The 16,924-nt window shown below is 44.9% G+C and overlaps 1 protein-coding gene across 2 annotated transcripts in view; it reads right to left on the bottom strand.

The window, feature by feature from the left end:
* The window catches only part of LOC117229147 (thrombospondin type-1 domain-containing protein 4), a 101,825-nt gene that overhangs the window by 27,813 nt on the left and 57,088 nt on the right, over window positions 1-16,924 (bottom strand). For both annotated transcript variants that reach the window (XM_033485376.2, XM_033485375.2), the window contains exon 3: window positions 2,346-2,421. In XM_033485376.2, coding sequence (XP_033341267.2) covers window positions 2,346-2,421 — 76 coding nt within the window. The remainder of the gene's footprint in view (window positions 1-2,345; window positions 2,422-16,924) is intronic.

The following is a 16,924-nucleotide window of genomic DNA, read 5'->3' on the forward strand; positions in this document are numbered from 1 at the left end:
CCGGCTCGACGACTGTCTTTCTCGAAGTGGCGTAAGAAGATTAAAACCGCGTGTTCGTGATCCGGAGAACGCGTTCGCGAAAGCCGTAGCGATTTTTACACGTGGAGCGAGAGAGCGCCGAAGAAGTCGCTAACCCGAACGAATTGCAGCGATTAAGCTCGGATTAATTTCGAATGAATTCGATCACGGTTGCGCGGAGTTCAACAGGTAGTATAGGCATCGACGTTTTCGAAGGTGCGGGAAACCGGTCCGTGAAATCGCGTCGGTTCGAGTGAAAAATCGCGAGCGAAACTGCGCCGGGTACAGCGGCGTCGCCGAGATTGAGAGATCCTTCGCGTGCGATTAGGCGCGTAAAGAGAGGCGTTATGGCCGGCCGTCGGCTGGGGGGAACAGGCGTTTTCACGAGCGACAACGGTCGTGTCCGAGGTCGGCCGGCCGGCGATATCGCAATATTTTGCAAAACAAACGATCCATTTAAGCGTGCTACGAACGCGCGCTGGCCGTGGGGCGCCTGTAATGTTTGCGTTCCGCGGCGATCGGCTCGGCTCGGCTCGGCCGGAGCCGGCCTTGCGGATCCGCGAGCAGCCAGAGCGGCCACGGCTCTCGCATCCTCGGCTGTAATTTAGGAAGCTCCTCCAGTGTCAATTAATTGGCCACCGCGCGCCACCCAAGAATAACGTCCACGTAATTGCTTATTAATTCCTGTAAGTGGATTAAATTAATATGCGCGGTCCGAGGCCGTGCGTTCGAGGTAAAATATCTTAATGGACGCGATAACCACGATAACGTTATTACGGTCGTAAGTTAACCGGCGAGGAGTTATGTATCAGATTACTCTGAAAATCCGACGAGCTACCAGGCTTAATGAACATATCCCGGCCCGGAAAGCCGATACTTTTAGCGTATCGATGTCGAGGCCTCGACGTTTACAAACTGACGGCCAACTTTGCTTTACCGAACCTCTCGCAAAATTAGCGACTTTCCCCTCGCGGATCGCTTCGTTAGCGTACTAGACAAAAGGGATCTTGATCCTTTCCCGAGCTCGACAATGAAATTCGGGGGACAACCGATGGTACAGTGGAACCTTTTTTAACCCATGATTTTACTTTATAGAAACAAGATTCTTCGACACTATAGATTCACGGAACCCGTCGAAACGACGGTTAACTTTTTTAATTTACGATCTTTCAATTTGTAAAGATACATTTAGTTAGAATTGTTTATTATTATTTATTAGAGTTAAATTATTTTATTAGAGTTATTTTTTAGAGTTATTTATTCAATATACGTGTTACTTGCAGCAAATGTTACAATAATACTCTTACAATAATACTCTGTAAAAATCAGACTAAATGTTTCATCATTACTTTTATGAACTGATATGAAACAGCAACGAATGTAAAGTTACTACTTCTGAAAACAATTGTTTAGCCATCGTCTGGTAAACTGATCCCTTTAACATCCCCAAAAAGTTAAGATCGCTTGGCTCGATTATATAAAAGCTGTTCCATTTTAAAAACTGCAGAAAACTTTTCTGATGCATTGTACTGCACGCTGCGATAAAAGTAAAAGAGCAGTTTGTCCGGCACGTCGTTTAATTTTCTGTGAAAAAATGTGAAGAGAACATTTCTCTTCGTTTCCAATAAATATTTAGTAAATTTATCGAGCTGCGCGGCCGGCTGTTTTGCAAAACCAATGAATAAATCAATTTACTTTAGTAAAACGAATTTGCTTCTTATTATACCGATGTTTTACGGAAGCGTCAATTCGACGGACGAGGGACACAACGTTAAGTTGGAAAAATGCGGGGCGGGATGGGGGATTAACCCTTTACACTCGAGTGGTGACTCTGAAGCACCGCTAAAATTGTTGTGTCACGTTCCAACATAATTTTTATATTAACAAAGATTAATAGATTTACATAGATTATAGATTTATGGATTATTTAATAGATTCATAAAAATTGTTAAAAGCGTAACTATTGCTACGAGTAACCACAAGACTCGATTTCATGCGCATAGAATGCACTTTGTCGTACAAAATGGAAATACTATAAGCGAGAAAAATTCGTTTAGATTTACGGTTAAAATGGCTTCGAGTGCAAAGGGTTAACGGAGCAAGCTCGCGCTAAAAGAGAGCAAGCTCGATGACAGCTCGACTACGGGAGGACGAGACTACGGGAATAAGCAGAAGGAAGAAGAGATATCGGTGTAAGATAGCGGGGAGCGGAACCGATGGGATTTGTATCGAGGCTGGCAGAACTAATGCTTTCGGCCAGGCCAAGAACGAACTCGGGAAGATCGTGTGACCGATGGTATCTCTGCCGTGTCACGGCGGAAACTCACCTCGATGGGATACTTGTCGGGCACGTGGGTCCCGGAGACGGTGGCCGCGGTGAGCATTGTCAAAGCGAGGATCGATCTGAAACAGAGATATCGCAGAGAGACGCCTTAATTAATCGGACGTAATGGAATGCAATTTATTATCGTCGTTGTCAATCTGGCGGGGCGGTTTTCGCGATCGACGTTCGACGACCGTTGAACCGAGCCAATTATCCCGGTTATCGAGCGAAATATCTATCTCTCGGCATGGTTCTTAGACGTTTCAAGAATGCGATAATCTTCGCCGGATGACTAACGGGCCGACGACGAGCGGATAATTCCGCTCGCGCGATCGAACGCATCAATTAAACGGCATCCAGACGTTTCGGAGTACGTATTCTCGGAAACGGGATCCGGGGCCCGGGACTCGACTTGAAAATTGCATCGTCCGGCGCGTCGCCGCTTTGTCGACGGTCCCCGACACCGGCCGAGCATGCGTCCTCGATCAACCTGTCCCCGGATAATCGCGTAATCGCCGCTATAGATCTCGCAGCTTCTCGATTTTCCTCCGGGATATCGCGTGCATCGTTCCTAGGTGCAGGCGCCAGGCCGTTTCGCCGCTGCAATTATTAAAACTGCGCCGAGGATGCGTTCGCGACGGTCAACGGACAAACGGATAAGCGAGTGAAAGAAGAGAAAGAGAGCGAGCGAGCGAGAGAGAGAGAGAGAGAGAGAGAGAGAGAGAGAGCGAAGAGGAAGGAGAAGTCCGTGACGTCGGTCTCGAGTAAACTGTGCCACTAAACACTAATAACGTTTCACTTGTTGTGTTTTCTCGGAAAGCTTAATTAATCATTACGCTCCGGTTCGTCGGAGGCGGAGGACGAAAAAGGGAGAGCGCGACGGGGATAGAAGGGAGAATGAAAAGTGGGGACAAGGGAAACGGACCGCCCGCTGCCACCGTGGTAGTCGCGTACTCGCGTGCGTGAAACCCACACACCGAACACGTGTAAACACACGTTCCAGCGGAATCAGAAAAAGCCTCCTCGCTTTCCACGCGATCCTCCCGAAGGAGGCGGTTAAGCCGCGTGCATAGCTGCGGATGCGACGAAGAAAGAGGATAACTTGTTTCTGGCAGCTCTGATTGAATATCCACCATTACCGCAATCCGAATCGATCCAGCGAAGACTTTTTGGAGACAACGCGAGCGCGTTCTTCGAAACTAGCTGCGCAAGGGACCTTGGGATAACGCTTGTATGTAACGCGAATTTTACGCGTTTACGAGAAAAATGCGCGGATCGAATGCGAGACCGTTTAAAGAGCTTTAAAACACTGCTGCGTTATTTTGAACGTAAAATGACTCGGATCAACGACAAATGTATATGCCAGCTGTCCGTCTGTCGGCATCGGTGATCGATGCAGATTTCTATTTTTTTATAAAAATTCGCATACCATTCGCGAAGAAGAGAACATTCGGAACATTCGTAGAGAACATTGGAGTAATATTTGGATAAATCGTGGGATGAGAAAGTTGATTGAAACGAGTGTCACAAATCCCGAAGCCTCGGAACGCGTGTCTCGTTGACGAATAATCGATCCGATGTCGGGATTACCAGCGGGCCCGTCATTGTCTCCCCATTGCGATCAATTGCGTCAGAAGTAAACTGGCGTATCGCGGTCCATTAGGCGCGATTATTGTGAATTACAGCGGGATACTTTGTTATTTATCGGCGTCGGGCGCTAGACCGCGTGCCTCGGTATGCGCATCGCCTAAGAGGAAAGGAACGACGACGATGCGACGTCTCTGGCTCTGTGTTGTTCGGTGCACGCGAAGCCGTGCCGCGAGAGATGAAGCATCGCACTTGCCGCGACTGCACCGGCCGCAGCCGCGGCGGCAGCCGGCTTCGAGAGCAATCGTGTGTCCGGGCCGCAACGGGCGAACACGTGTTCACCTCGCAATTCTTCGCGGCGCTAGAAACACCGCGAGCCGAACAGGCGAGATCGCCGTAAAATCGTTCGAGCGTGTTCCGATTCCAGTTAACTCTTCCCCGCTTCTCGTTCTCGCAGTCGTCCAGAACCTAACGATCCGCGCTTCATTCCGAGAACGATCTTATCTGCGATGCCACTTGTTAAATAGCGCGCACGCTATCTCTCTATAACGCGCTTCCAGCTCGTCGATGCTGCTCATTAACGGACGAACGCCTCCGATCGTCTTTTGTTGCGAACCAGTCGAGACGATACGCCGGTTTTCATGCAACAACCGAGCGGAATGATTCGCGCGACAGCGCGCGAATTGTCGCGACGACTTCAAGATCTCGCACATTTCTTTTTTTCTCGTTCGCTATCGGGGCTATTTTTTGTGTAGTTTGTTTGAATCGAGTGGGATGGAGTCATAGTGGGATACAGGAAGTATTATTAATTACCAACGCTTGTATTGTTTAGTCATTGAATTTGTTGTTAAGATAATTTAGAGTTCGGTTAATTTATAGTGACATTAATTTACAGTCATTTATTTACATTTATAGTCTCTTGTATGTTTAATATTTTCGCATTAATAGATTAAATTTCAAGTGAAAATTTTCGAAAATTCGACATACACCACTATGATTCTAACCCATTCGTTTATTAAGTATTTTAGTGTAATGAGGGGGTTAACCCTTTGCACTCGAAGCTATTTTAACTGTAAATATAAAATCATTTTCCTAACTTATAGTGTTTTTATTTTATATGACAAAATGCATTTTATGCATATGAAATTGACTCTTGGGAGTCACACAACAATTACATTTTTAACGATTTTTTAAATCTAAATTTTGTTAATATTAAAATTATTTTAGAACGTGATATAACAAATTTTAGTGGTGCCTCCGAGTCACCACTCGAGTGCAAAGGGTTAACTTTGATAACAACGAAACGCGGTTCAGAAACGTGTAAGCGAACATCGAGAGGAATGATTCGAATGGATCCAGCTAGTATGATTCACGACAAAAATGATTCAGTCGAATACAAAACAGTATAAAAATGTAAAGAATTAAAAAATATTGCTGCATTATTTTCGGCTCATTAAAACGATTATGAAACGAAATAAATGCCTACGAAGCTCCTATATCTAATGATGAATATCCACCCTTCAGAGGTTAACACTAAACCCATCAAACCGATTAAAATGATCGATTTCACATTTTGTGTTACAATAGTTGACGATATTATAAAGACTCCTTCGTATGGAATGATCGAATAAATTTCTGAATCCGTAACATACATTGCAATAAAAATAGCAGGAGGTCTAAATAGATAGTCTTGTCATTTCTCTAAAGCAGCACACGTTACCGCGTTCGGTTCTATTGTTAATAAACGAATTCCACGAAGCCTCTTAGTCAACAATGAGTCGACGATGCGCCATTTTCGCAGCTGTAAGCTGGCACCGAATTGTGCATCGGCTGGGACGGTATCGTTGAAAGTCGTCCGAAAGTTGACCGGAAAGTTCGTGCCGATTTTACATAGCCAAGCTTCACAGTATGATCGTGGATGGTTGATTTTGATTTATTTAGCATTCCTGCTAATTGACGTAATGTTGAGCGTGGGTTATTCTCGATTTCTGTTCTAATCATATCTTTGTCTGTGGTGGACGGCCTACCTGGGCGTTCTTGATCTTCAAGGTCGAAATTTCCAGCTTTAAACCGAGCAAACCACTTCCGCACAGTTCTTTCGGCTACAGCATCCTCGCCATGAACAGCGCATATCTTATTTGCCGCTTGTGTGGCATTTTTGCCCTTTCGGAAAAAGAAAAGCACTAAATGCCTACAATGCACTTTATTTGCCACCATATTCTAAGGCGTACAAAACTGATAAAAATTAACGAATCGTAACCAAACTTTTTTCCAAATATGGCTGAAGTTATCTCTTTTAGAATATGTACACATGTCATTTGTTTTCAATGATTGTGATATATTCAGTCAGCTCTCTCACGCTACCTACCGAAAATCGGCACGAACTTTTCGGACAACCCAATATTTATCACGCAATTCGCGTCGACACCTTCTTCCGTCGCTTCCGTGCAATTGAAGGGGTGGGAGTCCCGTTGGAGAAGCGAGCGGGCAATTGCTGAAAACGCGGGACGGGGGCAATTTTCATTCTTCCAGCCGGGCAAAAACTTCCGGCTATAACTGCTGCCTGGTTCGTGGAAGTCGTTGAGGCTCTTTGACTCCGTGGCAGGCCCGAGGCTGTCGTCTATTCCGCTCTCGCCCTCGACGATTCTAGCCGGCTCGGATCGGCGGCGATGAGCAGCGCGCCGAGACACGCGTACACGCTTCTTATCGATCGGTTTTTAGCATTCCACCGGCATTCGACACAAGACCGACATTGTCTCTTGCGCCGACATGCGACGACGCGGCGCATCGACCGCCCGCGATATCGAAACCATAACCGCCTCGTATCCTCGAGCGAAGAGAGTGCTGCTGCTGCTGCTGGCACGGTACGCGCCGCGGAACACCGCTGTGGAAGGTCGGCACGCTGGCAAAAAGCTCTCTGTGTCTCTGCGCGGCCAGCGTGTGAAACGCGGTTTAGAGATCGCTGTCCCGTTCCGCCGGGTGCTCGCTTTTGTCCGGCTGTCCCGCGGGAACGAAACAATCGGCCGGACGCGTTTCGGTTCGGAATTTCGCGGATCCTCGCGGCTCGCCGGCCGCGCGATATTAATTCGCGTCGGTGCAACGATCCGATAATGATACCCCGGAGACCGCGATGCCGCGCGATTACCGCACGCCGGCTCCTCCGACAGATAATTCATCTCGACGAGCTAGGGTCACTGAACACTCGCCACCGCGCCAGTAGCAGTTGCACAAACACCAGCCTATCCCCCGGCCGGCTACATGGAAATCCCACGAGGAACGATAATACGCGTCGCGCAGATACTATCGGCGAATCCGACCAGTCTTCCAATCTCGCTGCGATAATATTTGTGCTCGCGTTTTCCGCGAAACTGATCCCGGCCACCCGTCCTCGCCGACCAGCGAACCGTCCGCTGTCTCGCTTCTTCGTTGTTCGACCTTTGTAGCCGACCGAAGGACGGCGCCTCGTTGTTGGTTACAATTTACGATAAAGTTTCGAGAAACTTTGGCAGATTATCTTCCCTTGGCTCGATAGTGTTTTCGGTTAGATGCGATTTTCTCTGTTTTTAGCCGCGGCTCGAGATAGGCTGATGCTGGTAAAGGGAAATTATTATTTTACCACTGAAATTTCTATCGATATTCGTGAATAAACTCATATTTATGTAGATAGCAGAACGTTTTTATACCTTGTAAAGATTTGTAATTTAATCGGAAGGAATTTCGGGAAAATGCCTTTTTTGTCTAAAAAATATTGCGATCCATGGAGACTTAAAGTGTAATTATTGTTATTTAGTTATTTAGTTTTAGTGTAGATCATATTTTCGTAGATACCAGAACGTTTTTATACCTTGCAAAGATTCGTAATTTAATCGGAAGGAATTTCGGAAAAATGCCTTTTTCCTTTAAAAAAGCACTGCGGTCCATGGAGACTTGGAGTATAAATATCGTTATTTACTTTAAATTGTCCCACGTTTTATTAAGGTCTACAGAAAAACTAGCTCGATTAAAAGAAGTGAAAAAAATGAAAAGTTTATGAAAGTGAAAAATGAGAAGTGGAAAAGTATGTTCAAAAGAACTGACAAATAAATTATCAGTGATCCTTTTTTACATTTTTACCCGAATATCGATTAGTCCTAAATATTTCTAATTTGTTTTTCATGAATTTTTGAATATATTTATACTAAATTAACTTTCTGATAACCTATCCAACCTAAATTAAACTATTAAGGTTATTTAATATAAATTGAATTAAACATAGGGTATGAACACAGCCGACAATTCTACAAATTTGTAGGTTATGCACCTTAATTATAGATCGTCGGTAACGCGACTACAGTTCAAAAACCGGGTTTGTTCTAAAACCATACACAAAAATGTCAATGTTCGTGCTTTCTTTTTATAAAATCTAATAATTTTCATAGTATATACCTTTTAACAATCTTTTTAGAACTTACAGTAAACCAATAGACTGCTTAATAGATTTTTTTCTATTAATGTAACATCAAAACGTTATACCAAAATTTTGTTCTTTATAATGCTTTGTCACATCATTGTGATATCATCGTTCAAATGAATAAAAATGCCGGTATTACAGTGACCTTGGTAATTGGAACATAAATCTAAACATATAAATATGTAACATAAAAGCCTCGCTCTGGAGATAGTACGCGATATCTGCAGTGTACAAATTCAATGTTCCCGACGCTTATAAATAGAAACAATTACGAAATCTATTAAGCGTCTCATTGGTTTGCGCAGCGCTGTATCCGGCAGCGATTGAAAACCAGCGGCGCAGAAGTCGAAGAAGAAGAAAAAAAAAAGAAACGCAGGCAGAAACCGCAGATGGGATCGCAGCCTAGAGGAAGAAAGCGGTCCGCCGCGATAACAATTAAAGTTCGCAACTTTCCAATCCTTCGGGGAATCCGTTGATCGCGCGGTGTTATCCGGCGAAAATCGGATAAGAGCATAAAGCTGGGCCACGTCGCGGGAGGCCTGCGAAATCATTTTAACCACGGTGGTCCTGCACGGGGATTTTCGTCGGCAGCTGAGAAAGAGAGGGCGGGAGAGCGAGGGAGAAAGAGCGAGAGCGAGAGAGAAAGAGCGAGAGAGAAAGAGCGAGAGCGAGGGAGAGAGAGGGGGGAGAGAGAAAGAGCGAGAGCGAGAGAGAGAGAGCAAGAGCGAGAGAGTGAGAGAGAAAAAGCGAGAGCGAGAGCGAGAGAGCAAGAGCGAGAGAGTGAGAGAGAAAAAGCGAGAGCAAGAGAGAGAGAGAGAGAGAGAGTGAGAGAGAAAGAGCGAGAGCAAGAGAGATAGTGAGAGAGAAAGAGCGACAGAGAGAGTGAAAGAGAAAGAGGGAGAGCGAGAGAGAGAGGGTGAGAGAGAAAGAGGGAGATAGCCTGGCGCGGGTGGGGAGCTGAGAAGGGGAGGCCGATACGTAAACGCGCCGGACACAAAAAGGAATCACCGTGAAATATGATGCACGATACACGTATACGGCATTGTCTCGGCAGGCTGCGCGGGGATCTTCGCCGCGTTAACCGAGATGGGGGGATGGAGGGGGGCCCAGGAAAGTCGCCCTCGGACAATGGGGGCGTGAGTCTCGTATGGCTCCTCTAATGATTCCGGAGCATAGCCGATCGGCGAGCGCACAAATGCGAGCGCGGCCGCGCCTGAGAAGCTGCGAAGCTGCGAAGCATTCCTGTTTATGCGTGCATTACCGCGCGCAACAGTTCTCCGCTCCGCTCCTCCTTTTTCCGTGTTATCTGCCTCGGACACCGGGGTTCGAGAAGGCCGATGGAATCCGGGGAACGGAGAACGGAGCCGAGGGCACGAGGAAACTCTCTCTCGACGATGTTCTCGCGGCTGTTATCGGCTCCGCTGAAGCTTCCGGGTGCCTCAGAATGTTATTCCGACGTTTCGTTTCGTTTCGTTTCGTTCGTTTCGTGAGATCGGGACGTCCGCGATGAAGCTGGAATAACGTTCCGCGCCGAGCCTTGTCCGGCTGCGAGGCGAATTAGGAGAAGCCGATCCGAGAGACAAGGCGCGGGAGGATCCGTTGAGATTACGATAGCAGAAACGGTTCGCTGTCAAACATTAATTTCCAAAGGAGTTGTTACATTATATCGACCCGAATCGTTTCTTGAATTGCGGACAATTCTCAGCTGTTGATCTTCGATTTTTAAAAGGCTATTAGAAAACCGCCGGTGGATAAAGTGTTGATATACGATCAATGAAACTACGACCAATTTGTCTGCACGATATCGTTCGCTGGAACATTACTGTTCATTTGTACAAACGTTAAATAATTTGTTTTAGAGTAATTTGTACGTTTTTAAATCGATTTTTATTCAAAGAATTGTCAAAAATGTGAGTATTCTGCGAGCGGATCAGCCGAAGTTGCTGTAGATGCGATACAAAGCTAACACAAAATCAAAATACAGTAATGTCTCCCTAATTGACGCTCAGATCGTTCACAAAGATGGACAATTTGCGAAGAGGAGATACGATTATTCGAGCCTTGCGGCTCGTTTTTATAGTTATTGACAATCGGTAATTAATAAAAAACGAGCCACAAGGCTCGGATAATCGCGTCTCCTCTTCCCAAATTGTCCACTTTAGTGCACAATTTGGGCGACAATTAAGAAGACATCACTGTACTACGCGTTGAAAGAGATATCTTAATCTTGAAATGTTGACATTAGGATAGATTGTACTGCGAGAGAGTTGTTTACTCGATAGATCACCCTGCCACGTGCATACTCAGCAGATGCGCAAAAGTCAAAGCAGAGGTAGCAAAGTCGACGTCATCCTCTCCGTCGCGAATCGTCGGAAGTTTCTCGTGGAAAGTCCGGTAAAAAGGCGGGCGGCCGTGCACACGCGATAGGAAACTGACGTCGGAGACTGGCTGGAAACTGGCTGGGAGCGTTTCTCGCAGCAGTTGGCCGTCACCGCTGGTCTCCGACAGCAGAGAGTCGCTGTCGCGCTGCGGTTGCTGTTGTTGTCGCCATAAACTCCGTCCAGCTCGAGCGTTTCTCTCCACCTGGGATCCCCGTTGGCCTCGCTTTTAACCTTCCGCGGTGTGCACGGTTCTCGTCTTCCTCTCCGGTTTCCCTTCCTGTTCTGTTTCTCCGGCCTCCTCGTTGCTCCAAGCTCGTCCGTCTCTCGTCCGCTCGTTACACGCCCCGGAACACCGTTCGAGGCGCCTTCCGCGTGCTGATACTCGCGGGAGGGTGCCCGCCGGAGCTGTCAGAGCTTCGGTACTTTCAGGAAAATTACTGGAGGACGGGTGCAACGCGTGGAATCGCCCTCCCAGACCTTGGGCACCAGTTTGCGCCGCGAGAGGTTGATCTTCTTCAACTTCCCTGACGGAGAATCGCAGTCGCGCCGTGAACGTCCAGGCTGGGAACTTCGCCGGTGCGGATTCCAGTCGCGTCGCCTCGCTGTACAACCGGCTTTCCATCGACTCCATTATCGAAATTAATCGATTATATTCCCCTCCGAACAACCGGGAGACGTGTCGAGAACGTCGAAAGTTCTGAATCGGGATCATCTTAGGCGAAACTTGCTCGAGAAACGGTTCTCCGCGGACTTTCCAACCGGAGGAAACGCTCTTCTCGTCTTGCGACAGCGACGATTAGACTGCGAAACATGCCGACTGGCTATTTAGTTTGGATCTAGAACCTTGACAGACAGGAGAGCGTTCGGAAGTCTGCTTCTTAGCAGACGGTACGCGTACGGCGAGATTTAATTTATGGATAATTGGAAATTTAACGCTTCGACGGCCGCGCCAAAAGCCGAAAGAATGACGTAAAATTCAGATGAAATTAAAATTGCAAAGCAAAGTTCTGTGACGTCGACTGCTTTTTCAACATTGTTACCTCTTGCGAAATCTTAATCGAATTAAGAAATTGCAACGGATTTATTTCTAAAAATTATACTTGAAATAATTCTGTCACCCGTGACAGTCGAGGCGTTATGAGTGCAATTATGACACACTTTACGAATAATATACGCATAAATAAAATAATAAATAATAAATATATAAATATAAAAAATTGAATATAAATTTCGTTAACGATACAATTGTGACACAATTTAAAAAAAAACTATACTGAATCGATTGTGTGTTATAATTTTCGCGAAGTCGTCTGTACGTGACAACGACCGTCGAAGCGCTAAATTTGACGCATTTCTTCGTTTCTTTAACGAAAGAGTCCTTTCAAACGTATGCTCGCGCCGCCAGAAACGGTTTTCTGCCTTGCTCTCGAGGTACGCTGAGCTCCGCAGTTGCGGGCTCGGTATATTGAAACGTAGATGTCCGTGAACAGCTGGAGACCACAATGAACGCGTACGTTGGAAGCTCGGTTCTTCAAGGTCCCCGGCGACGACCCTAACGGGCCCGGCGAACCGACTACGCTCTCTCCGGTTAAATGGAAGGGCAACGTTCCGAAATTGCTCCGGTTAATTATCGTCGTCTTGGCTCGACGATGACGAGCCGTGCCGGCCATTCCGCGACCGGCGCCGCTGTCGCAGCTGTACGGAATCGCTGCGGATCGCGCGAAAAATAACGAACGATCGGAATTCGACGCGGGGAGCGCGTTCGTTTTCATCTCGCGAAAATATGCTCGCGTGCCTGCGCCTGCCTCCCTGGCGCAGGTAATTAAATTTGGAGCGAACAAGCGACACGCCGGGATCGTAAATTTCAACTCGTTTAATTGTTCGGGGGAGAAACGCCCGGCCGGATCGATAACTCGTTATGTTTGTTTCGACACGCGACTCTCGCGATCTCGTTCCACGGTCGCTGAAAAAATTCTGTCCCCGGCTACGCGACCGCTTTTTGCCTACCATCCGCGCCTGAAAATCAAGTTGCGCCGGGAATTTCATTAATAAGCGGGCAGGAAGTTGTTTTTAACGCGTTCCGTCGCCGTTGCCGTCGTCGCGCGTGTGACGAACTTATCGTAAAAATAGTCGGATCCTATATTACGTAACCCCTATGATTTCTTTCGTCGGCACGTTGATCAGCACTCCTTTGTTCTTAATTATTTCCCTTGTAGCACGTGCCGTTTCTATTCCTTGCGCGACTTCGTACACTCTCGTTTCTAGATTACAGAGAAATCAGATTCTGTTTCAATTTAGAATATATAACATTCACATTTTATGGATCATGTACTAACACTAGAACTGAATCGGTCAAAATGACTGGTTCATGATTTTTTATTTTACAGTTCCTGATATTATAAAAATTCTTCCAGAAGAAATTTTCAGGTACGCCTCTTTATTGAAGTATATATTATAATATAAATTATACGAAACTCTCTTAAATAAATCCAATCTTGGCATTGCTATAAAATAATGCACGTTATTCGCGTTTAGGGCACGGTAGTTTTTGTGTTAAATCTTTGTCACAAATCTGACTCGTTCCTATAGTGCAAGGGAATGAATGATGCGCGTTGCGTCTAATAAAACACTGTAACAATTAAATAGAATAAAAGAGAATAAAATGTTAGAATAAAATGTTAGAAAAAATATAAAAAATCTTAGAATAAAATGTTTCAACACGATAATCGTAAATGAAATTGTTCGATAACGTTAACGGAGACAACTTTTGGTACACGACAGAAATACACTAAATACACTAAACAATTTATCGAGCAGCAAAATCCCTGCTGGTAGCAACATTCTTGTCTCAATAATTCCAGAATCGATACGCTGCATCTTCGAACGCTCTATATAACCAAAGATTTATCTGCCGCCTGTTTTTCGGTTTCTCTCGGCGACGCGAGAAAAAATGAAATTCTTTCGACAGACGACGAAGGCGACGTCTCTCGACGTCGCGATAACCTCGGCAAAGTGGAGCGATGTCAGTGAAAAAGCGCCCCGTTGAATGACGGCCCGCAGAACGAAACGATGCATCGGTAACTCGGAAACGTGTCACTGAACCTGTCCTTTGAAGCCACCACCAAATTACGCGACGAAAGATCCGACGCCGTGTGTCGAGCCCCTGTGCCCCCCACTCCTGCTTTCTTCCCACGTCTTCTTTGAGTCCGCCGTTCTGGAGCCCCGATAAGAGTGCTCGGCTGTTTCTTTGAGGAACCTATGGCCAGAGAAACTGTGTCCCTCGGCCAAAACCTGAACGCCGTCGTTCGAGAAGTGTCAGCTCCCCCTGATCACGCTCGGAAGAAGCACGGGGATATTTTCGTTCGAGACTGATACGTTTATTTATATTTTATCTTGCGCGATTCTGTTTTCCGTGAAAACATTATGCGAGTATTTCTGCGTAGCTACGAGTCCTCGATGAAGATTCTACTTTAATACCAGAGTTTACGGAGCACTGAAAACAGCGGTTTCATATTAATTTATGAAAGAAACACGAGATGAGACATTTAGTCTGATTTTGAACGAGGGTTATTGTAATATTTGCCGCAAGTAATAGATATATTTGAATAAATAACTCATAGATGAATCTTTGCAATTTGATTAATTGTAAATTAAAGTAATTGTAAACCTAGTGTTGAATAGTAGGGGGACACAATTTATACGATGCTTAGGCAACAGGAGAGTTCTTTCATCTGATCAGTCTTTGTGGTATTTGTTTTTAGTGGGCGTAGCATCGTTGCTTCTGAGGTTAGACTGGAGCAAGGGCAGTGCCCCAAAGGCTATCACTGTCCACATGCAACTCTTTCAATGTAAAAACCACGATACCGATATCTTCTGGATTTTTAAGTATACAGTGGGCGTGGCTTCGTTGCTCTTGCTTCAAGTGGGCGTGGCATCGTTGCTCCTGAAGCTAGAGCGAAGCTAGGACGATACCTCAAGTGGCCATCGTTGTCCACATGCAACACTTTCGATATAATTACCGCGATACTGCTTATTATTACATTATTTTATAATATATATAATATATAATATGTGTGTATTATATTATACTATATTATACTATATTATATTATATTATATTATATTATATTATATTATATTATATTATATTATATTATATTATATTATATTATATTATATTATATTATATTATATTATATTATATTATATTATATTATATTATATTATATTATATTATATTATATTATATTATATTATATTATATTATATTATGTTATATTATATTATATTATATTATATTAAATCTTATTATTGCGATATTGCTCTTCCTCTGAGAGGGCGTGGCCCCGTTGCTCCTGAAGCTAGATCAGAGCCCACGTAACTGGTTCGATACAAATATCAAAATTCCTTGAATTCAAAGTTGAATTAACCACATCTTTTCCGTCGGATTGAAAGGATTGGGTCTGCGGAGGGTTCTATTCATCCGGCTTGAGGGATTCTGTTTGAAACACGGTCTAAGGGGTCGCTGATGCCCGGAGAGATCCCGTGAAAGGGAAAAACGTCCGCGGAAGCTGGCGAAAGACGTGGAACGAGGTCTGGCTGCGGGCGGTATACCTACGCGAAGATGGCTCAACTACGTTGAACGTGTCTTGTTAACCGCACGCACGACTGGGCATACGTGGCTCTCGCGTCCACGGTGAAACCCAATACACCGAAAACGAGTGGAACGGCCGGGGGAGAGCGAAACGCGAACGCGAATACGAGCGGCCCACAGTCCGGAAACCGAGAAGGGAGGAAGAAACCCCGAAAACGGAGGAACGCACGAAAGCCAACGTCGACGCCTGTCCACGCGCGACCACACGTGCTTCGGATTAGCCTGGACACCGTAACTTTTGCGAACTAATCGGGGAAATTTGTACCTTGTGGTGGTGTCCACTTGTATTTGTTCTTATGCGACGCGAAGATATAGGGTAAGCGCAGGCATTACTACGGTTATATAAATATAATTATATTATATAATATATAATTATGTATAATAATTATATTTATATATTTATTATTATATTGATATAAATATAATTATATTATATAATATATAATTATGTATAATAATTATATTTATATATTTATTATTATATTGATATAAATATAATTATATATTAATAATATATTATATAAATATAAATGCATTTCATTATGAGTATTTCATAACCTCAATATTTTCATAAGCTCCCAAATATCAAAAGTCAATAAATTCATTAAAACTGCGATTACTGTTACTTGTTTGTCATAAATTATCAATATTGAACATATAAAAAATTGTAAGATTCATTTTTAGAAGATTACACACTACGAAATGTTAGATTTTATTATTTTTATAAAATACCGCAGTATTTGGGGCGTCCGCAGTAATACCCACGCTTACAAATTCACTTTTTCTCACAATCTCTTCTTGTCTCCGACTCTAGGAATACATCTACGAAGTATATTAACCCTAGAACTAGCATTCCTGATGTAGTATATATATTATATAATATGATTATATACATTATATAATTATACATTGTAATATAAATCCTAGGAAGTCTAAATAAATCCAGTCTTGGCATTCTTATAAAACAATATACATTAATCGCGTTTAGGTATCGGTAGTTCTAATGTTAACGAAAATACGTCCTGACACACCATTGGCCAAGCGTATCGTCTTTCCATGAACATTAGAGTCTCTGTACAGCGAGTTCCGTTGGCTCGCGCCAAGAGGAGTTGTTGATCCATTTGTCGCGTCTTCGGTTTTAATTATCGTCGGTGGCTTAATTCGACGGAACTCGGAATCGCGGGCTGCTCGAGAGGATGATTAGAGCGCGGCGTGGCGCGGCGCGGCGCGGAGTCATCGACAGCTCCTCGGCGCGGCGCATTTTCCATCGCTAATGAATCGCAGCGCCAGACGTCAACGTTCAATTGACTCGAAGCCGATGATAGCTAGGCGGCCCGAAGGATGAGCAGGAATCTGGGTTAACGAAGCGGAGGACATCTCGAGCTGGAGGATCGCGAGGTCCGCGGTCAAGTGGACACGCGATTGCACACCTGGTCCATTCGTCGCAGCCTAGAGAGTGCCGTCCAGGTGAGAAAGCAGTCGCGCGCTCCGCCGCGGCGTCTTTTCCGTTT

This window comes from Megalopta genalis, chromosome 7 (genome assembly GCF_051020955.1).
Source record: "Megalopta genalis isolate 19385.01 chromosome 7, iyMegGena1_principal, whole genome shotgun sequence".
Lineage (NCBI taxonomy): Eukaryota > Metazoa > Arthropoda > Insecta > Hymenoptera > Halictidae > Megalopta > Megalopta genalis.